Genomic DNA, 22,657 nt, shown 5'->3' with positions numbered 1-22,657 from the left:
TGGCCCACTTTCTTAAATTCATCTGTGGATCTGAGCTCATGCTCTGGAAAAATCTGCAGAGATATAATTGTTTAACCCCAAAGAGCAGACTGTACACAGCAGCAAGCTCCCACACTTCTCTGCTCAACTCAGAAATTCCAATAGTTACAGGTAAAGACATATAAATGAGCTAATCTGGATAGGTAGACTTGCAAAGGATATGGCCAGTCATGAGAGATATGGATAAGATAAATACATTTTTTCTCAAAATAGTTCTTAATACCATCATTAGAGATAAGCCCCAGAATGGTTGATCTGTTGTTCTGATTTGGATGTTATATTTCCCTGTTCTTATGAAGCTTATGTACAAGTAACTCCTTCAGACATCCAAATTTAAAAAGAAAAACAAAAAGCAAAATCATTTTATGTCAGTGCTTATTATATAGACTACATTTATTGACCAGATTGGCTTATTTTTCTATCAAACACAACCTCAGTGTAGTAGAGGTCTTAAGGATTCTTTTTTTTTTTTTTCATCTTTCAATTCATTTATTCCACAAATCTTTACTGAGAATACATAATGGACCAGAAACAATTAGGGATGAAGCATGCAATTATGAAATCAGAGAGTTGTTCCTGTCCTCAGGGAGTTAATCATCTGTTCATTAAATGAATAATCACACAAATAAATATAATTGTATATTGATATAAGCCCTACGAAAATTAGAGTACTGGCTTAGACCAGAATATATAGATAGGTCTTTTTAGTATTCAAATTTTATCATAAATACCATGAGAAAAATCATGATTTTTGTTCAGAAGTGTTCTTTTACTGGGGCACCTGGGTGGCTCAGTGGTTAAGCGTCTGCCTTTGGCTCAGGGCGTGATCCCAGAATCCTGGGATCGAGCCCTGCATCGGGCTCCCTGCTCCACTGGGAGCCTGCTTCTTCCTCTCCCATTCCCCCTGCTTGTGTTGCCTCTCTTGCTGGCTGTCTCTCTCTCTCTCTGTCAAATAAATAAATAAAATCTTAAAAAAAAAAAAAAAAAAGAAAGGTTCTTTTACTTCTGTATGCAGAATGGTTGTGGGTAGTTAACAGAAAGATTAGTAAGTTAATGACTGTTGAAATAACGTAGTTCGGAAAAGACAGGAGTTTGGACTAAGAAGATGAGGAGGAGTAAGCTGATTAAAATATGTTTTTAAGTTTCATTTCACAAGGATGAGCGATAGACTGATAGTCTTGATTGAAAAACAGTTCAAGGAAGACCTTCAGATTTCTTGCACAAGTAACTGAATGGATGGATTTATCATTTTCTGACAAGGGAATGATCATCCATTTTTGGGCATTCCACAAGTGAACAGTGTTTTAGGAAGAGGTGAGTCATTCTGTCCTTGTATTGCTGAGTATAAACATTTACAGCAATATTTTTATTTATATTTGTCTAGCTTCATTGAGTTGGATTGAAAACTGATGGAAAATCTTACCTGAAGGGAGGAAATGATAAGATATGATCTGTGTTACTTTGGAGGATGGCTTCTAAATTAAATAGTACCTATCTTTGTTGAATAAACATTCCTAGTTTCACTTAGTTTAAATATCAGTTAAGTTTCTAAAGGGTTTCCCTCTGTATAGACAATGTTTAGAAATTATGTTGGATAAAATCTTTCAAAGAAATTATAGGTTCCTCTACAATGAAATTCATTGTTCCTTTCTTCTTTCTCCCCTGTTAGGTATAGCATAATTTGCTGATTCTGGGACTCAAGATGCAGGCTAGGAATATTAGTTCCATAGTTAAGCAAACTAGTAGGTGAAGAAAGACCTTTATGGGCCAACCTTGGAATAAGCATCTTGGTTGAGCTCTAACCCCCTGATGAGATGAATGTTTGGAACAAACATTTGGGGATTGTCTCTGCTCCTGTATATACACTCAATTAGTTCTTGTCTTCAAAACAGTTGAAAGGGAGCAGTGAACTTTTACAAAATAATACCAATGGCTAACTTGACTGAATTCTTATAATGTATCAGTCACTGTATTACCTGCTTTACACTTAATGACTTCTTTAATCCCTATAGCACCATTATGAGGCACATAGGTATTGTAATAATCCCTATTCATCAAAGACAAAAACTGAGACCAGGATTCTGAAGAAACCAAGCTTCAAATGTGCTTAACCATAGCATTATATTGCCTTCACAAATGAATATATTTATGTATGGCTTTGAAGGAAATTTAATTTTTTAAATTTTATTTCATTTTAAAAAGTACTTAAAAGTCAAGAACATCTCTGGATGACAAGAAGAGCTTTCAAGAGACTCACCTTGACCTAGGTCATTTCAGGGATGCAGTTCCTTTGCACTCTCTCTTACCCACACAACTCATATGCAAGCATAGTCCAAGGTAAAACTTTTTTCCTGAGGTACATAAGGCTCATCTCCAGCAAAGTTTCTGTTTCTTGCTTCCATCCTGGGTCATGAGGACTTAGCTTCTTTGGGCTACTGGGGCTTCTGTAGGGTGTGCTCTTAACTCTTGTGTTTCCTGTGATTACTAAGAGGAAACTAGTAGCCCTGGAAGTGAAAAGTATGGCTTTCCTGTGCTAGCCAGTCTCTATTCTAGGGGGACTGCACCCATTCTCTCTGTAGTCAGCTAGGATGACAGCACTCTTCTGCAGGGGTAGCCTTAAATTTTCTAGAGCTAACACAATCTAAATAGGAAGATTTTTGGAAGGAGTTTTAAAAAATAAATCCACATCTAGTTTTGGAAAGAGGTAAATAAGTACATGAGATTTTTTTTTTCCTGATCTTCTAGAAAATCATCATTCTGAATTCATAGTGTGTTGACAAGTAAAGAGCACCGTGTGCTCATCCTTTCTCGTCATTTCTTCCATTTGGTAATGCAGGATAATGTGCTTCCATTTCTAAAAACAATGAGCTTTCTGCTGCTTTCTTCTCTTTCAAAGTTCAGGGTGGAGAGATTAAGCATATCGTTAGTGGTTTTGGTTATGTATGTATGTATGTCTATATGTCTGTATGCATGTATATATGTATGTATTTAAAAAACCTTTCTGAATAATTAGCCTTGATTGGCCCATGGTGCCATTTTAGATACAGGCAGATTCTTGCAGTGCAGATTCTTGCAATACAGGATGCTCTGAAAATAAATTCCAGTAAGTAAAAAACCTCAGTAATCTTTGCAACTCACTGCCTGCTTTGATACCAGTATTGATTAGACCCTCTTGGTAATCATGGGGATAGATTGATTGAATCTCAACTCTTTCCCAATTTGAGTTAACTCTGATGAAAGACTCTAAACATAGAGGACAGTTTAGTAAACTGACATTTTCAAATACATCTAGATTCCAACATATATTTTTAGTTGTTTTTGTGAATGTATTCAGTTTCTTTAGTATAAACATAGCACTTCTAGCTAACTGAATTGTTAGCTTCCCCCAACATTTTATTAAATTTCTTGCCCTCTTCCTTTCATACTATTTTTGTTTGTTTGAAGTTCCCTGTTGTCCTTTCTTAAGCAGGTCCACTTAAAAAAATAATCAAAGGAATACACAGTAGATGTTCTTGCTCTGTTCTTATTAATTCTTCTGTTCCCCACGACATACGTGGGTTCCACAGCATGCTGGAGCAGAGCACCTGAACGGCCTCCTAAAATTCAATCAAGATTCTGAATGCTTTTCTTCCATCCTTTCTTCTTTTAACAATTGTGAAAAGACTTAAAAAGAAACCATTATATCTTCTGTGTTGTAGAGACCTGTTGTTGTGCCTTGTAAATAGTAAGATGCAGTAAATGTTTACCGAACTGAATTTTCTGGAATAATAGTCACATTTATAATTTTTTTTCTTTTTTGTTAGGTACACTAAATGTCTCTCCTGTACACTATAACTTTGCACTTCAGGTCTTGGAACAGAATTTTTAGATTATAATAATGTTTGCTACATATGTATTTTACTACGTTACAAATGCAAAGTGTGCTTTCAGTAGCATTAGCAACCTAACATTTCTGTAGATAAGTGGATAGATCTAGTTTATCACAGCCCAAGTAAAGTAATGGCTTAAAAATTTTTTGATGTATGTGGTATTTCAAGTGCTAGGATCTCATTACTCTTGTCAATAATTACTTTCAAAGAAAAATCTTAGTCTCCAGAGATTATGAACAGTTTACTTTGTTTTTATTAATGAAAAACTGTATAACAAACTATCGATTGTTTACTTATTATGATTCTCTACCATGATAATAACTGTCTTGCTTTCCTTTTAATGTCAACATTTACAGTCGGACCATAAAACGCGATCACATTTAATTTATAATGTTAACAAATTACAGGGTAGCAGATGGATTTCTTAAGCACAGTGTTTAAGATGTTAAAAGATTCTGTTGCAGTTTTCTGGTGTTTGACATATTTTAACAGTGAAAATTGTATGTTTTCTTTTGTGATAACTGATATAGTAAAATCTTAGAAATGACATCTTGTTAACATTTTAGAGACAAAACATATTGCATGGAAAGATAAATGCATGAGATTTAAATTAAATGAATCATTAGTTTTGAAAAACTACCTGCATGGATCTTTTGTTTTTGCCTTTGGAAATGACATAATTTCCTCACGTAATTAGATTTCAAAAGAAAACTAATAAACTCAAAGTATATGCTTTCTACTTGAACATTCATGTTCAAATTTTCATTTATAGAGCTATTTACTTGGCTTTGATTTTTCTTTGTTTAACAAGAAACATTTGGTATCTTATGTGATCAGCCCCAGCTATCTACCTTCTCTGCACCTACACCCCTGTGGTCTGAGCACCTCAGTGTCACAGTACAGAACCAAATGGTTTGGTGACACCGCTGACTCCTGATCTCCATCCTGGCTTCAACCTTCAATGCTCTGTGACTCCTGTGGGTGCCTTTTCCCTTTCCTTAGCAGCTTTTCCAAAGGCTATATAAATAACTTCCTTCAAGTCCTCTGTCACGTAACCTTTCTCCTCCTCCCTCCCAGCCTTTCACTTTTACAACTTTACCTTTTTCCTCTCAGAGAAAATAATGCCACAAGTCATGTTAGTTACTGTGTTTGTTATTTAACATTCTATCAGCCTGCCTGCACCAAGAGCTTTACATATATCATAGCATTTATTCTTTCTTCATTCTAGCAAAATAGAGATTATTAGTTACATTTTGCAGATGAACAGAGGAGGCTTAGATAAGTCTAGTACTTTGCCCAGAGTCTGGAGAAGAAGGAAGCCAGGAGCTGAACTGCTTTTTAAAAATCAGGTCTGATCCTTTCATCATTTTTCAGTTTTTAGTTCACTGAAGAGGAGGGAGGTTCAGTTCGCCTCCTCCCCACTTGGTTTAGTGGAGCATGTTTCTTTTCTCTACCTGAGCAACTGCCTCCATCGAAACCCTGGATTGCACTCCATGCAGACTTCCTTAGAGAGCCTGCTCAGAACTTCACCATCCTTCCTGCCATCCCCGGACACACAGCTGTGCCTCTCCCTTGTGCTGTGGCTCTGCCCCCATTCTTCCCATCATGGCAGATAATCTTCAGAGACTCTCTTGTACGGCTTCTCAACTACCACTGCCTCTTCAACCCGCTCTTCATGATTCTACTTAAATGGCTTGCTTGGGGGCCCAGGTACCTCCTGTGTGCCTTAACCACAGGTGTTTGCAATTTTTATCTTACCTGGCCTCTTTGTGGCATTTGGTGCTATTGACCACTTCTTCCTTGAAACTCCTCTCCCTTTGCTTTCATGACACCATCTCTCCTAGTTTCCCCTTGTGGCCCCCTGGAGAGTCCTCTCACCCTGCTTCCCAGGCCCAAGAATGACCTGAAATTGTGCACACAATGCTGGGTGGCAGTTTTCTCCTGAAAATGTTTCTGGTTTTTATTAGAGTCTCACATGTGTCTGTGACTCCACAAAGTTTAAGACCGACACCCTACAGGGTATGTTATTCTGGGTGATGTCTTAGATGTCTGTGATTTCAGTTGTCACCTGTATACCATTGATGCCCACATCTTATATCAATCATATTTCTTTTGTTGGCTCTAAATGCGTATGTACAACTGTCTACTGAACATAGATGTCTCCAGGAAACCTCACATTGAATATGCCCCCAAAGAGAGTTTATCATTTAATCCATCAAAACTCCTCCTTCTGTGTCCTCTCTCTGTGATAGCACCACTAGGCAGTTTTCTAGCAAGATCGCTGGGAGTCCTTTTATTCTCCTTCTCTCCTTTCCTTTCTCAGCAACCCAGCTGTCCATCTACACTTCACTTCTCTTTTGCAGCAACCCTTCTTACTTCATTGTACAAGTCTTCCTGACTGACCTCGATTTCTGTAATTCCTGTGTGCATCAGTCCCATCTGCATGCAGTAGCTCCTGCGGACCTTTTTGGAGTCAGATCTAAAACTCAGCCCCTGGGACGCCTGGGTGGCTCAGCTGGTTGAGCCTCTGCCTTTGGCTCAGGTTGTGATCCCAGAGCCCCGGGATTGATTCCCGCATCGGGCTCCTTGCTCAACAGGGAGCCTGCTTCTCCCTCTGCCTGCTGTTCCCCCTGCTTGTGCTCTCTCTGACAAAGAAATAAAATCTTGAAAAATAAAAAAAATAAATAAAACTCAGCCCCTTCCTCAATTCTTCCCCACAACTCTGCAGTGACACTTGAGACCCAGCTGTGTACTTGAATATTCCCACACACACATTATGCTCCGAGCGACTTGACTTCCCTTCAGTAGACCATATTCTTACATCACTGTGTCTGATCCCTGTGTCTGGAAGGCATTTGTGCACTTTGCCCCACTTGCCAGTCTGCACCCACCTTGTTAGCCACAGTTCTGTCACCTTCTCTGTGAAATCCCCCTCATCTCTGCCAGACTAGGATTGCTACCCATTGTTAGTGTAGCACCTGCTTACTTAGTTATAATACTCACCACCCTTTATTTTTACTGCATCAGTATCTGTATCAGTTATGGCATCTTTACTGTGTTTTTCTTCCTACTGAGCCCCTCTGGCCTAGGGCCTGTATCTACTTCAACTGTATCTGTGTCTTGGCTACCTAGCACAATGCCTGTAAAAGGGCAAGTACGCAATACATCTTTTTACAATGATAATATTACAGAACCCTAGAGAGTGTTAGTTGCCATGCCTTGCATATAAGTAGATAACTCTACAGATATTTGTTGCGTAAGTAAGCAATTCAATGATATTCTCTTTGTAATGCAATTCTGTTTGCAATTCTGTTTTGCAAATCTAAATAAATTATCTATCTATAGTTATTTTGCTCTTTGGACCTATAAATAATATGAAATGCAAAATTTAATTTTCATTAGTATTTCATAGTCAAGATGCCAATCTATCATTTTCATATATTAGTACCATAAGATTAATAAGTATGATTATATGAATATTTCATTTGGAGGTTAAAGAATTATCTATTAATAAAGAAAAAACATAGTTTCATGTTAGGTTGATTTTCTGTATTAAAACCATTAATGTTGATGAATAACAAATAAATTTTTACATGTTTATTTCTGCATCATATTTTTTGTGTTTCACTACAGAGGCAAGTGGCAGTCAATTATTTGTATAATTCTTTCCTCCTAAGATCTAAGTCATTTCTCCCTCACAATTCAAGTATAAACCAAACTCTCATATATGAATAATTGAAGTGTTGCCAAATTTTAGTGTAATATCACATAAATACCTCATTGTACCACTGGGTAACTTTGAGTATTATATTAATTTTTTAAATTTTTTCAAAAGAGTTAAAGCCATTTGTTCTGAGTTGTTCTTGCTCCAATTGAAATAGATTGGCTTAACATGGAAAAAGGTTGATTTATCCTTTATCCAGTTAAGAACTAGCTCTTATTAGAGCCTGTGTCCTTTCTCCAACCTCTTCAAATTTGGATATTTATTACCACAGTTAAGACTAGTCTATAGGGGACGCCTGGGTGGCTCAGTCCGTTAATCGTCTGCCTTCGGCTCAGGTCATGATCCCAGGGTCCTTTGACCAAGTCCCACATCGGGCTCCTTGCACAGCTGGGAGCCTGCTTCTCCCTCTGTCTGCTGCTCCCCCTGCTTGCGCTCACTCTCTCTCTGTCTCTGTCAAATAAATAAAATCCTAAAAAAAAAAAAAAAGGAGTCCCTATGTGGGAATAAAAGAAAAAAGACTAGTCCATATGTGAAGTTGGCATGTTTGTATTGAGGATTCTCTCTTAATTCCGTTGTCTTCACAAGTAAAACACTCGGAGTTTCCATTCTGCCCCTTTAGCTGCCTAATATTTTGTATCCTGGGCTGTTTTTTCTTATCACCCCCTTCCCTCTCCCTGCCCTCAATCAGTGAATGTGCTGCATCCTGTTATCTTCCCGCCCACTCATCGAAGAGCTAGTATAATCACCAAATCAGTACTAAGTTTGAACAGAAGGCATGCTACTGGTTTAATTTGTTAGTCTTCTAACAAGTCCACATTGAGTTATATTATTTAGCTGGGGGCTTCTGAAAAAGCTCTCTTAAATCAAATGCAATGCCATTCAACAAATGCTTAGAGAACATCAATATCACGTCTTTATGTATAAAGACATGGAGAGATGGCAATGCATAATCCCTCCGCTTCTGGAACTCCCTGCTTTTGTGAATAATACATGTAAGCACGAATAATAACTATAATGTATTGAATACTTGCTCTGTGCTGTGTTTAGACACCTGTATTAAAACTGCATTATTATCTTGAAAGATATCCTTGATATCTCCTTATCTCCTATCAGATAAGGAGACTGGGTTTCAACAAACAACTTGCTCAAGGTCACAGTCATTAATTGATGTACCTGGGATGTAAACTCAGCTTTGTGGAACTCTTCAAATGCAGTGCCTGTGTCTCGGTCTCATTGTGTCACAGCAGGAGTATCTACAAGATAGAGAGGGAGGAGGAATCGACTCCAGTTATGGGACTCAAAGAGGTAGCAGAGTTGGGCTTTGACAAATGAAGTGTTCAGCAGGTAAACAGTCTAAAGATGAAGAAGAGATCCTAAAAATTCTAAACATTGAGAGAGGCTGATGGAGATATCTCAAGGCAGGAAGCATTTTAAATTACTGAAGACATACCTCTTTAGTAATATGACTTATTACTTTCAGCTCAGCATAAGCAGATTAATTTTCAGAAAAAATATTAAGCCTGATAGCAGCTGCTTCATAATATCATTAAATGTGATATTTCATTTTTCATGTTTTCAGCTTATATAACTGAAATTATACTGTGTATACTTTCCTTTGACTTGATTTTTTGCTCAAAGTTGTTTGTGATGACCTTATCTTTGTAATGTGTAATGTGTGGATGTGTGATGCTGTACTTTAATCATTTATTTCATTACTGTATCAATTTTATGAGTTACAGATTTACCTAATATTAAGTCAGTGGGCTTTTTATAGCTTCTAGTATTTTTTTCTATATAAGTAGTGCTACAATAAAAATTATTTCTGTCTCCTCATTGTATATAAAATATAAAATTATTGCATTTAAAAGTTATTGTATGTCTTCTTACTATATGCATAGGAATAGAAATTCTGGGGTCATAAGGTAGGTACAGTATGGAAGGGAGAATTTTGGCCCCATGACCTTTGCTGTCTAGCGTCACACCTGTGGTCATGTTACTTATATGGCAAGAGGAACTTTGCAGATGTAGTTAAACTACATCAGCTGACCTTAAGATAGGAAAATTATCATGAATTATCTTAGTAGGGTCAATGTAATCACATGAGCCTTTAAAAACAGAAGCAAAAAAAAAAAAAAGCAAAAATAAAAACATAAAACCAGAAGCAAAAATCAGAACAGGAAATGAGAGAGATGCAGCTGATGGGAGTTACTGAACTTTTCAAAAAAGTAACTCTCTTTGTGTATGTTTTTCTATTCTTCATTTTCTTTATTGCTGATCTAATCTTTATATTTCCTTACTTCTGGTAGCTTTGAGGTTAGTTTGTTCTTGCTTTTCTAGTTCTTTGAGGTATAAAGTTAGGTGGCTCATTTGTAGTCTTTTTTTTTTTTTTTTAAATCTGTGCATTTACAGTTACAAATTTCCCTCTTGGCACTGCCTTCATTGCATCCCATATGTTTTAGTTTGTTGCTTTTTCATTTTCATTGTTACAAGGTATTTTCTAATTTCCTTTGTGACTTTTTCTTTGACCCCTTGGTTGTTTAAGGACATGTTGTTTAATTTCTACATATTTATGTATTTTCCAATTTTCCTTCCACTATTAATTTTGAATTTCATTCCATTGTCATTGGAAAATATACTTTGTATAATTTCAAGCTACTTGAATTTGTTAAGACTTCTTTTGTGACCTAATATGTAGTCTCCCCTGGAGAATGTTCCATGTGCACTCGAGAAGAAGTATGTGCTGTTATTATTGGATGGAGTGTGCTCTTTAGGTTCATTAGGTCCCATTGGTCTGTAATGTTGTCCAAGTCCTCTGTTTCTTTATTGATCAATGTCTAGTTGTTCTATCCATTATCGAAAGTGGATTGTTAAAGTTTCCAACTATTAGTGTGTTGCTGTTGTATCTTTTCTTAACACACCGCTGGAGTTATTTTGTTTTTATTCTTTTTGCATACAGAATACTAAACTAGTAGAATCCCACAAGTGTTATTTTTATTATTGTGCAATTCCAAGTATTCTTTCTTCTCTGTTATTCCTTCCTTTAATAATGAGTTTTCAGAAATGTCTTAAAAATTACCTTTTGTCAGGGGCACCTGGGTGGCTCAGTCAGTTCAGGATCTGCCTTTGGCCCAGGTCATGATCTCAGGGTCCTGGGATTGAGCTCTGCATCAGGCTCCCGACTCAGCAGGAGTCTGCTTCTTCCTCCCTCTCTGCCCCTCCCCCCTGCTCACATGCTCGCTCTCTCAAGTAGATAAAATCTTTAAAAAATTATCTTTTGTCATTATTTTCTTTTTCTTCTCTCTTTTCTTTTTTGAAGATTTTATTTATTTATTTGACAGAGAGAGAGAGAGAGGGAGAGAGAGAGAGAGAGAGCATGAATGGGGGGAGGGGCAGAGGGAGAGGGAGAAACAGGCTCCCCGATGAGCAGGGAGCCCAATGCGGGAATCAATCGCAGGACCCTGGGATCATGACCGGAGCTGAGGCAAATGCTTAACCGACTGAGCCACCCAGGTGCCCTTGTCATTAATTTTTAACTCAAAATTTTTTGGTCAATAAATGTTATATACCTTAGTAAATATTCTATGACATGGTCTGTGGTCAATTTTAGTAAATGTTCTATAAATTAAAGCAAGATTTGGGGAATGAGTAGAAATCACTGAGATAAAAAAGTGGCCTTGAGTGGTTGGTAGGGCGAGTATTCCAGGTGAAGTCAGGGAGAAATCAGACATCTGTTATGGATTCAAGGAACAAAAAGCATGGCTCTGTTGAAAAATGGCAGGAAAGGTGAAATTAGAGATTTTAAAGTGATTGTATTTTATGAAGGATATTATGTCTTAATTAATCAGTTTGAAATTATTGGAAGATCTGTGTAGAGCCACTGGAAGATGGAAGGCTTCATGATTAGAATTCATGATCAAATCAATCTGGCATCCATGGAGGGGATAAATTAAAGGAGTACCAGCCTGAGGCCAGTTAGAAACAAGAAAACAACAGTAATCCAAGCAAAAGTGTAAAGGTATGAACTTAGGCAGTGCTAGAGGTAATGGAGAAGTAGTAAGAGATACGGAAAAATGTTACAGTTAGGGAAAAAAACACAAAAACCTTGATTGCAACGATCAACAAAACACAAAATCAAATCAGACAAAATTAAATCACCTAGTTTCTCAAAAGCCCATTTATTCTTCATGTGTCAGTTTTGGAAAGGATTATTCATCTTTAATAGTTCTCTTGAGATGTAGCTTCAGCTTCTTGGTGATGAGTTCTCTTCTTATTTATGGGTTGCAAAATATAATAGAAGAATATGAGTATGTGAAACTATTTTCAAAATTGGCTTTTTTGAGTAACTTTCTTTTTTGATATAATTTCAGTTATACATAAAATTGACTAGAATAGTACCAGAAACTCCTGGATACCTTTTACCCAGAATTTTCACTTTCAACAGGTGTTAACTTTGTCCCAAGTGCTTTTTATCATTTTCTCCCCCACCTTCTTCTCTCTCTTCCCTGTCTTCCACGTTCTAGTTCTGAGAGTAAGTTGGAGACATTGTTGGAGACATTGCGTTCCCTTCCTCTAAATTCTTGAGTGTGTATTTCTTAATAAGGAGTTGATGATCAAAATCAGGAAACTTCACAGTGATATGGTGATGTTATCTAATCCATACTCCATATTAAAATTTCAACAATTGTCCCAATAATATCCATTGTAGCTGTTTTCCCCCAGTCTAAAATTTAGTTGAAAATCATACATTGAATTGAGTTGTCCTGATTTTAGTGTCTTTTAACCTAGAACAGTTCCTAGCCTGTCTTTTCATTAACATCTTACATTATCAATGTACACTTGTCACAACTGGTAAACCGACATTGATACATTACAGTTAACTGACTCCAGACTTTATTTGAATTTTAGTCTTGTTTTTTTCCACTAATGTCCCTTTTCTGTGACACAGTTCAATTCAGGATACCACATTGCATTTAGTCATCCTGGGGATCTTTTATTTCATGACAATTTCTTAGTCTTTCCATGTTTGGGATGACTTTGACAGTTTTGGGAAGTATTAGCCGATATTTTGTAGAATGCCCCTCAATTTGGGATTGTTTTTCTAATGGTTTTCTCATGATTAGATTGGAGTTGTAGGTTTGGAGGGAAAGGCCACAAAGGTGAGACACCCTTGTTACATTATATCAGCAGTACATGATCTCAACATGACTTATTGCTGGTGATGTTAACTGTAATAACTGGCCAGGGTAGTGTTTGCCAGGTTAAAATGGTCAACATAATGTATACATATCCTGTTGTAGTATGGTGAGGTTTTTGTATGTTTTGGAGCTATAATGTTAGATGCATAGAGTTTGAAATTAGTCTATCTTCCTAATGAAACTTGTTAATTACATAAGAACTATTTTTAGCAGTCTTTTAAAATTTAAAATCTATATGTTTGCTATTAATGTAAGTCCACTGGTTTTCATTGGGTTTCGTTTTTTTCCCTTTAGTATAACTTTGCATTCTTTTCTTTTGAACTTTCTAAATCCTTATTTTTGATGTTTATTGTAAATAGCTCATGGATGAATTTTATTTTTTTTATACAAAGTGACAATATGATTTTAATCTGGAACATTTATTTCATTATGATGTGCTTTAGTAACTATCCCTCTAGATTTATTTCCATTGCCTCTGTAGTACTTTTTATCTGCTTCACCCTTTTTTCCTTTAGTTTCTTTTGAATTGGTTGTATTTTAAAACACTATTCCACAATTCTCCTTTTCTAAACTTCAGGTTATAAAGTCCCTTAAAAATTGTACTGTTGTGGAAGTTTTTACACATATTTACTTAATTTATCAAATTCTATTTACTTAAAAGTGTCTTTTACTTTCTTCCTGAACAATCAAAGAACATCAGAAGATTTAACTTAAATTCTCACTCTCCTGATGAATTCTATCTTTTGTACTTGTTATTTATTTTTTTAACATTTGCGTTCTTTTTTTATAGTCAGTATTTATTAAGATTTCTTTATCTTTTACCACTTCCTTTATTGTTTCTTCTTTCATTGCAGACTTCGCATTTGTGATCCTTCTCCTTCAGTTTCAAGTCCTTTAGAAATGCCTCAAGCAAGGGTGCTTGGCTATACATTCACTCAGTTCTTACTTGTTTAACAGTATTTGTGGCTCATGATTGCTCTTTAAAGAGATGTACAGTGTTTATATTCTAGGGTGCAGGTACTTTCTTTTAAACCACTGAGGATATTTTCACTTGTTGTTCAACTTTAATATTGCTTGAGTAGTCAGCCCCAGTTTGATACTCACATTCCTGTAGGCCACATGCCTTTTCTGTCTGGCTCTTTTGAACATATGCCCTTCACGTGTTTTGCCGTGTCCGTCTCATGTGTATGGGTATATTTACTTTCATTTATGCTGCTTGGGATTCATTGGACATTTTAAATCTGGAAATTGATTTTTTTTCATCAGTTCTAGAAGTTTCCTAGCCATTCTCTCTTCAAATATTCTATCTCCTCTAATCAATCTTCTTTTTCCTGGACTTCTAATTAGATATGTATTAAAACTCTTACCTTTGTTCTCCACGTCTGTAAACCTCTTTATAATAGTTTCCATGTCTGCCTCTCTGTGCTGCATGGTGGATCATTTCTTTACAGTTATCTGTCAGCTCACTAATTCTTCTGTGTCTAATCTGTGGTTAAATCCATTCACTGAGTTTTATTATTACTATTATTTCCAGAATTTCAAGTTTTTTTTCTCCAAATATTTTTTGATTATTTTTCTAATCCTTTGCTAGTTACTCATGTTTTGATTCTTCTCTTTAAATTTTAGGTATGTTATACATGCTTACGTTTTGTATGTTGTGCATAATATTTCTAGTGTTCTAAGTCTGTGTTTATTCTGTAGTCTGTTGTTTCTGGAGACTCTAATACATGGTACACTTTTCCTTCAGTGTTTTGTGATACTTTGAAATGAACACATACGTATTTTTAAACCTTTAATGTAAGAATCTTTTGAGATGTAGTTTGAAGGCAAGCTCTTCAGAAAGGTTTGACATTTCCCAGATACCTGTGATCACAGCAATTAAACTGAATTCTTGGTTTGAAGTTATTTATAACTACCCAGGTAGTAAAAATTAAGGCAGCAAAACTGGTTGAGGTCTGAATGATTAAGAGACTCTCTTTTCTCTTTTATTCATCATCAAGTTTTAAGGCAAGGATTTGCTTTGAGGTGCTTCCAAAGTGAATGTTTGTATCTATTTCATGCTACAATCAGGCAACAGAGTCATTGTGATCCAAGCTTTACGTTGTGTGTTAGTCACTTATTGAATTCTCCACTTTGGGAGTCTCTCCCTTCCCCCCCTTTTTTTGTCTCTCGTTTTTATGTCCTGAAGAGCCACCAAAAACAAGCCCAAGATCAAATTCTGCAGGGTCAGCCCTGTTTGTCTTTCTGGTTTTCTATCTTCACCTTCAGACTGGTCCTTACATCTCTTGCCCGGTAATCATAGCATATTTAAAAAAGACTTTTTTGGCAAATTTTATTCAGCATTTTAAAGTACTTTCTAATACATGTTCAGTCAGGGTGTTTAGTTTGTCATAACACTGAAAATGTAAATCTTGAGATTCACAAATAGAGAGAAGAAAAAGGTACATTTAGATTAGAAAAATAACCAATTAAGATTGCTGGAAGGATGTTAAAGCTGATGTGTATAATAACCCAAGGGAAAACGTGTAAGGATAATCAAGTCATAAAGACCTGGAGAAAATGGAAGATCCTGACATGTACAGTTACCCTCATGAGGAGCAAAGATAAAGAGAAAACAGAATCTTGTGACAGGCAGCTTCTTGCATAAGTTTTGAGATGACATTTTTAGCTCAAGACCCAGTGGTGCTCTTCAGAAAAAGATATTAGAACAGAAAGAAAGAAAGGAAAGGGGAGTTTTGCAATAATTTTATATTGATATATCTGTAGCCCAGATATTTTAATGTTTCATTCTTTTACTGTCTTCCCAGTCAAGATGCTAAAGAACCCAGTCCCTTTACCCATGGAGAACAGAGGATTATGTATCTGATACATACATGTTGGCATAGATTGTCAGAGATGAGTTCTATTCTTGAGGACAAACATATTTTTTGGCCCTAATTCCACAACTTGTGGTTCCCAGTTGGAACAGAAGAGTCTGTGAACTATGGCTTGTAATGGGACAAAAGAAGCATGAAGCATACCGTGAGAGCCTTAGGATTATTCTTTAGAGGATGCTCCTGGGCTTGTCTCCTTATTCCCTCATGTAAAGCAGTGAACCATATACACACCTTGCATTTTCCTGGTGGACTTCGCTCTTGATGTCAGTTGGAAGCTATATGAGCATAAATATACCAGACACATGTAAAAAGAAAAGTGTGTGGGAGTTTTACTTTAATTTTTTTTGCTTATGTATTACATATTTTCATTATATTTGGAGCACCTGCTATGTGTAGACATTTATGTCTAAGTCATGAATTTTACTCTTATAGCGGTTATAATTAACTTGAAAAAAAGAAAGGGAAAAATATGTGATTGTAACAACTTAGGGGTAATTAAATGCTAAACTTGTAGTACTGGCCTTAGGTGCCATAGGAATGCAGAGAAGGTTGAACTTTGTATGAGGTTGACCAGGATGAAGTTTCCTGGAACAAATGGAACTTTATCTGGGGATATGGAGGGTTTGAGGTGAAATAGGGAACAGTTAGTGTGCTGAGGTATATCAGGGCGTGGGAATGGCCACAAAGAAGAAATAAGCACAAATAAGTATCCATGTTGATGAAAGGAGAAAGAACTATTGAAAACTAAGATTAAGAATAGGTTCTTTTCTTTTAAAGGTTTTACTTATTTATTTATTTATTTTATTTATTTATTTTTATATTTTATTATTATATTATGTTAGTCACCATACAGTACATCCCTGGATTCCGATGCAAAGTTCGATGCTTAATTAGTTGTGTATAACACCCAGTGCACCATGCAATACGTGCCCTCCTTACTACCCTCATCACCAGTCTATCCCATTCCCCCACCCCCTCCCCTCTGAAGTCTTCAGTTTGCTTCTCATAGTATAGTCTCTCATGTTTCATTCCCCCTTCTGATTACCCCCCCTTTCTTTATCCCTTTCTTCCCCTACTGTTCATCCTAGTTCTTATGTTCCATAGATGAGAGAAACCATATGATAATTGTCTTTCTCTGCTTGACTTATTTCACTTAGCATTATATCCTCCAGTGCCGTCCATGTTGCAGCAAATGTTGAGAATTCGTTCTTTCTGATAGCTGAGTAATATTCCATTGTATATATGGACCACAGCTTCTTAATCCAGTCATCTGTTGAAGGGCATCTCGGCTCCTTCCATGATTTGGCTATTGTGGACAATGCAGCTATGAACATTGGGGTGCATATGGCCCTTCTCTTTACTACGTCTGTATCTTTGGGGTAAACACCCAGTAGTGCAATGGCTGGGTCATAGGGTAGTTCAATTTTTAACTTTTTAAGGGACCTCCACACTGTTTTCCAGAGTGGCTGTACCAACTTGCATTCCCACCAACAATGTAGGAGGGATCCCCTTTCTCCACATCCTCTCCAACAATTGTTGTTTCTTGCCTTGTCTATCTTTGCCATTCTAACTGGCGTAAGGTGGTATCTCAGTGTGGTTTTGATTTGAATTTCCCTGATGGCTAATGATTTTGAACATTTTTTCATGTGTCTGTTAGCCATTTGTATGTCTTCATTGGAAAAGTGTCTGTTCATATCTTCTGCCCATTTTATGATTTGTTTATTTGTTTCTCGTGTATTGAGTTTGAGAAGTTCTTTGTAGATCTTGGATACCAGTCCTTTATCTGTGGTGTCCTTTGCAAATATATTCTCCCATTCCGTGGGCTGTCTCTTAGTTTTTTTGACTGTTTCCTTGGCTGTGCAGAAGCTCTTTATCCTGATAAAGTCCCATAAGTTCATTTTATCTTTTATTTCTCTTGCCTTTGGAGATGTGTCGTGAAAAAGGTTGCTCTGGCCGATGTCATAGAAGTTGTTGCCTATGTTCTCCTCTAGAATTTTGATGGATTCCTGTCTCACATTGAGGTCTTTCATCCATTTGGAGTTTATTTTTGTGTATGGTGTGAGAGAGTGGTCAAGTTTCATTCTTTTGCATGTAGCTGTCCAATTTTCCCAGCACCATTTATTGAAGAGACTGTCTTTTTTCCACCGGAAGTTTTTTCCTGCTTTATCATAAAAGGTTTTACTTATTTATTTGACAGAGATAGAGACAGTAATAGAGGGAACACAAGCAGGGGGAGTAGGAGTGGGAGAAGCAGGCTTCCCGCTGAGCAGGGAGCCTGATGCAGGTTTCAACCCCAGGACCCTGGGATCACAACCCGAGCCAAAGGGAAACGCCTAATGACTGAGCCACCCAGGCGCCTCAGGAATAGGTTCTAATCATGTAATAGAAATCTTAGAGCCCATGGGAGAAAATTTTTATTGTATTGTAGATATTATAAAATATTATATATATATTATGTATGGTAATATATATATTATATTATAGATATTTTATAATATTTTATATATTACATATGGTAGACAATATGAAGCTCTTGACAATTCTTGGGCAGAGGTCTCACATGTTGAAAGTGATCAAAGTTTAACTTCATTAGGAAATGTGGATCCATAGGATAAACTCAAGGTTGAAACTAGGAATATATTTTTTAGGAAAGAGCCCACCAGTTAGTAGTATGCTCTTTATTTGGTTCCATAAACATGAGATATATAAAATTAGCTTACATTATAAATATTCATATAAATTATTAATGTATATAAATATATTTTTTGTTCTAGAGGAATTCCAGGGAGGAAATGTGGTACGATCATACTTACAGCAGAGGAATTAAACTGTTGTAGGGTAAGTAAATATTTTTTTGGTTTAAAAGTAATACCAATACTTCTTTGAAAAGATATTTCTGAAACTATTCTTAAATGATTAATTTTTGAGTAATTCTGGCAAAAAAAATAATTAAGACTACCTTATATAATTCCCTAATCTATAAAAGATCATTTTAGATCATCATTTTAGATAGTTAGAGAGACTACATTTATAGTCCAAAAAGGATACCAGTTATTTTAACAGTCTTTTTAAAGAATAAAAATTATTAAAATAAAACCTAATGTCAGTATTATTTAGGAGGGGGAATTAATACTAGGAATTATCTGTTGTACCGATCAGTTAAGTTCTTGCAAAAATTTTGAAGGTTTTTGTGTGATTTTCTAGGAATATTTCTAGTCACTTGACATTAGTCCTTTTGCCTAGCATACTTGTTTTTTCCATACTTCTAATTGAATTAATTCAGGATTTATATAAGCTCCCATCTTTTGTTAGCTTGGGAAGCTCACGTTTGAGGAAAAGACCAGCTACCACTCCAGCTAGGATTATGACGACATAGAGTGCATACTCAGTATTTTTAGAAAGCTATTTTTAGTTGTGATTTGCTGATGTAGCCATTGACTCATGTTCAATGATTTTACTGTCGTCAAGAAACGAGGTGATGGCTATGACACTTCACACTGGAAGTAATGATAGCTCTCAGAATCGGAAGTCGATATTGTCTATTTAATGTAGCCCAGCAGATCCCTGGGAGTTGTTATTTCTAGGAGGAAAAAAAAAGAAGTTTTCCCTGGGTTAAATCTCTAGGGCTCTTTATTTTCAACTTCTGCTTTATGATTTTGGGAACAGAAGTTCCCGAAGAATACTAAAAACTTAATGCTTTGACATTGGCTATAGTTTTCATATAGAGAACTAGTGTTTATTATCTGAGTATGTAACTTTAATCTCTGGAGTTTTTTCTTTAAAGATGATTCCTATGGCTTTCTCTATATAATATATTTCTGAGACAATATGGGCAGAAATCCGTATGATACTACTTGCCAGCAAATGATAGAAACTGGGATTTCGGTGGGGTAAGGGGTGGTTGGTGAGATAACAAAAGGAAAGTATACTAACAGTGTCGTGGAGATAATTAAACAAAAATATTAGAATTTAAGTAGTTAAAATACATTTAAATTAGGGCCCTTTTCTTCTTCCTCCATTGTCTATGCACCTGTGGGCAGGTCTGGCCACTACAGTCTCAGTTTTCTCCTGTGTAAAATGCCCAGAACCTACTCATAGTTAGAATACCATTAAACAGAGTTGAGTTCTGCATTTGCTATGAATTTGTTCTTTGTCTTATTAAATCACTTGACCCTTCTGTTTTACTTTCCATATTTGCAGGGGGGAGGAAAAAAACAGACATCTGAACTAGTCACTAGAATATTTTTAAAAATTCTCCCAGCTAGACAATTATCATATGGTTTCACTCATTTATGGAACATAAGAAATAGCAGGAAGATCGGTAGGAGAAGGAAGGGAAGACTGAAGGGGGGGTAAACAGAAGGGGGAATGAACCATGAGAGACTATGGACTCTGGGAAACAAACTGAGGGCTGCAGAGGGGAAGGGGGTGGGGGACTGGGATAGGCCGGTAATAGGTATTAAGGAGGGCATGTATTGCATGGTGCACTGGGTGTTATACACAAATAATGAATCGTGGAACTTTACATCAAAAACTAGGGATGTACTGTATGGCGACTAACATAACATAATAAAAAATTATTATTAAAAAAAGAAAAAAAATTCTCCCAGCTCTGATAATTAACCACCATAACATTAAATCTGAAAATATAATGGATATGAAAGCATTTTATGTATACTAAGAATACATTACAAAAAGTACAACACAGTACATAAATATTACCTACCATCTTTTTTTTTTGTTAAAATGGCACAATAATTTCTTAGAATTATGTCATCTAATCATCTTTTATAGTTCTTGTCTCTAAATTTATATATGTGTATATAATATGTGCTTTATATAGTGAGGGAGGGAAGAGAAAAAGAAGTTCAAGGCCAATAAGATACATGTTCTTTGTTCTTTGTATTGACGTTAACATGTTATTTTGTCAGAATCTTGACATTCAGGTGATTTTGTGTAAACATGCCAATGTACACATTATTTTTAGTTCTATTTCAAAATAGAACCAAGATACCAAGGGCATAGATTGAGTATGGCCAGGTTGCATCTTAAATGTCTTCCACTTTCAATTCTATTGTTTCGCTTAGAAGAACAGGAAAGAACAGAAATGTTTTCATGCAAATGAAGTAGTATCTATTACTAATTAAGAGGCATTTTTACACTCTTTATACTACTAAAGCTTTTAGAATGTTTGGAATTATCTTTTAATAAGTAAACACATATTTATTATACTTAACAATTATAGATCTAATATTTTAAAAATATTGCTTAAATACTGATCTAACTTACGTATATTATGTTCTGATTCTTAGCAACAGCCTTATTGATAATCAGCATCAAGATGTATAAACCTTGAAATAATATTACTATGCTAGTATAGTAGAAGAAACAAATATATTCAAAGCAATGTTCGTAGTTACTTCGGAAGAGAGAGTGCCTTTAAATGCACATTTAAGGGTATCTTGAAAACATCAGGCATTATCACTTAGAATCTTGAATGAAGTAATTTTACTTCACATTTGACATCTTACAAATTGATGGGTTTTTTTCCTTTAAAACACATTGTTATTAACTTGAGCATAAGCTTTGGAATCAGGACACCTAAATTTCAGTCTTGTCTCTTTCAGTATTCAGCTGACTAAGGTTATAGTCTTGGAGCTTTAATTTCTGCATTTGTAAAATGCTAGAAGTCTTAATATGTTCCCCAGATCATTACTTTGCAGAATGAAAAAGGGGTGGCATTGAAATGTATAAATTATAAATTTATACAAATATTTATTTTTAGTGTGATAATTTTAGTTATCTCAACCTAGTTTATTTCAAATGCAACTTTTGTAATATATCTAGTCAAATGCCAGCATAAAAATTAATTTAATTTTGAAGTTATATTGGGATTGTTTGTTCACTCAATATTTTAAAAGTAGCTTGAGATTATCCACAGCTAGTATTTTTCTTTCTGAGTAATTGATTGATTGATTCCATAATATTCACAAAACATACAAAGTGCTGGTCCCTGAAATGGATGCTTGGAATACAATGGTAAGAAAGAACAACAACAAACAGCCCTGGCCTTGTCTTTAACGAACAAATAGTTTGTGGGAAAGACAGACATTAATTAGATAACTGTGCATGTAAATATGTCATGATATATACTAAGTGATCAAATATAAGAGAGTATAATGGAGAATCCAATTTATATTGAAAGGAGGGGGTCACTACAGACCTCTTTGAGAAAGTAACATTTAAGCTTAGCCCTAAGGAATGGTTTGCCAGTTACATGATAGACTTCCAGTAGAATGCACAGCTTGCATAAGAGGGAAGGAATTGTGTCTGGTGTGTGGTGGCAAAGGGCTAGGACCGCGGGATAATTGAGACAAAACTTTGCAGGATGAAGGTGAAAAGGGCTGTTCAGAGCCCATTTGGTGCTGAGCTTTGTAGACCATGTTAACGAGTCTGTGTTTATCCTAAATACAAGAGGAAACCTAGAAGCACTTTAAATTATGAAAAATATTATTTCTTTTATGTTTTGAGAACATTACGGTGTCTGCTGAATGGAAAATGGGTTGAATGGTTGCGAGAGTGGGAGGAGGAGAAAGAAATACATGCTACTGTGCATGCCCCCAGGAGAGAGGAGGTTGGGACACCAGTGTAGCCAGAGTGAAGATTTGAGAAATGTCTTAGAGGTGGAATGGTACGACTTGGTTTAGATATAGGGCCAAGAAAAGAAAGAAGTCACGGACTGCTTCCTTGAGCACGCTGGGTGGATGATGAATCACTAACTGAGCTGGGAAAATTGCAAGAGAAGCAAGTTGGATTTGAATTAGTTGGAAGCACCTGTGAAACATTCCAGTGGATTTCTACCATAGCAAGTTTGTTATACTGGTGTGGAGTATTGAAGAAAATTCTTAAAATTTTCTCAGGTGGAATTAAGCACAAGAGATTAAAAAAACCCAA

At 36.0% G+C, this 22,657-nt stretch overlaps 1 protein-coding gene across 1 annotated transcript in view; it reads left to right on the top strand.

Moving 5' to 3' along the window:
• CPNE8 (copine 8) overlaps nt 1-22,657 on the top strand; it is a 209,653-nt gene that overhangs the window by 87,439 nt on the left and 99,557 nt on the right. Inside the window, exon 7 of the mRNA XM_002929624.4 lies at nt 18,478-18,541. Within this exon, the coding sequence (XP_002929670.2) occupies nt 18,478-18,541 (64 nt within the window). The remainder of the gene's footprint in view (nt 1-18,477; nt 18,542-22,657) is intronic.

The sequence above is a fragment of the Ailuropoda melanoleuca genome, chromosome 16, assembly GCF_002007445.2.
Source record: "Ailuropoda melanoleuca isolate Jingjing chromosome 16, ASM200744v2, whole genome shotgun sequence".
NCBI lineage: Eukaryota > Metazoa > Chordata > Mammalia > Carnivora > Ursidae > Ailuropoda > Ailuropoda melanoleuca.
The sequence above is the reverse complement of the archived record's forward strand: the minus strand, read 5'-3'. Positions and strand labels throughout refer to the sequence as shown.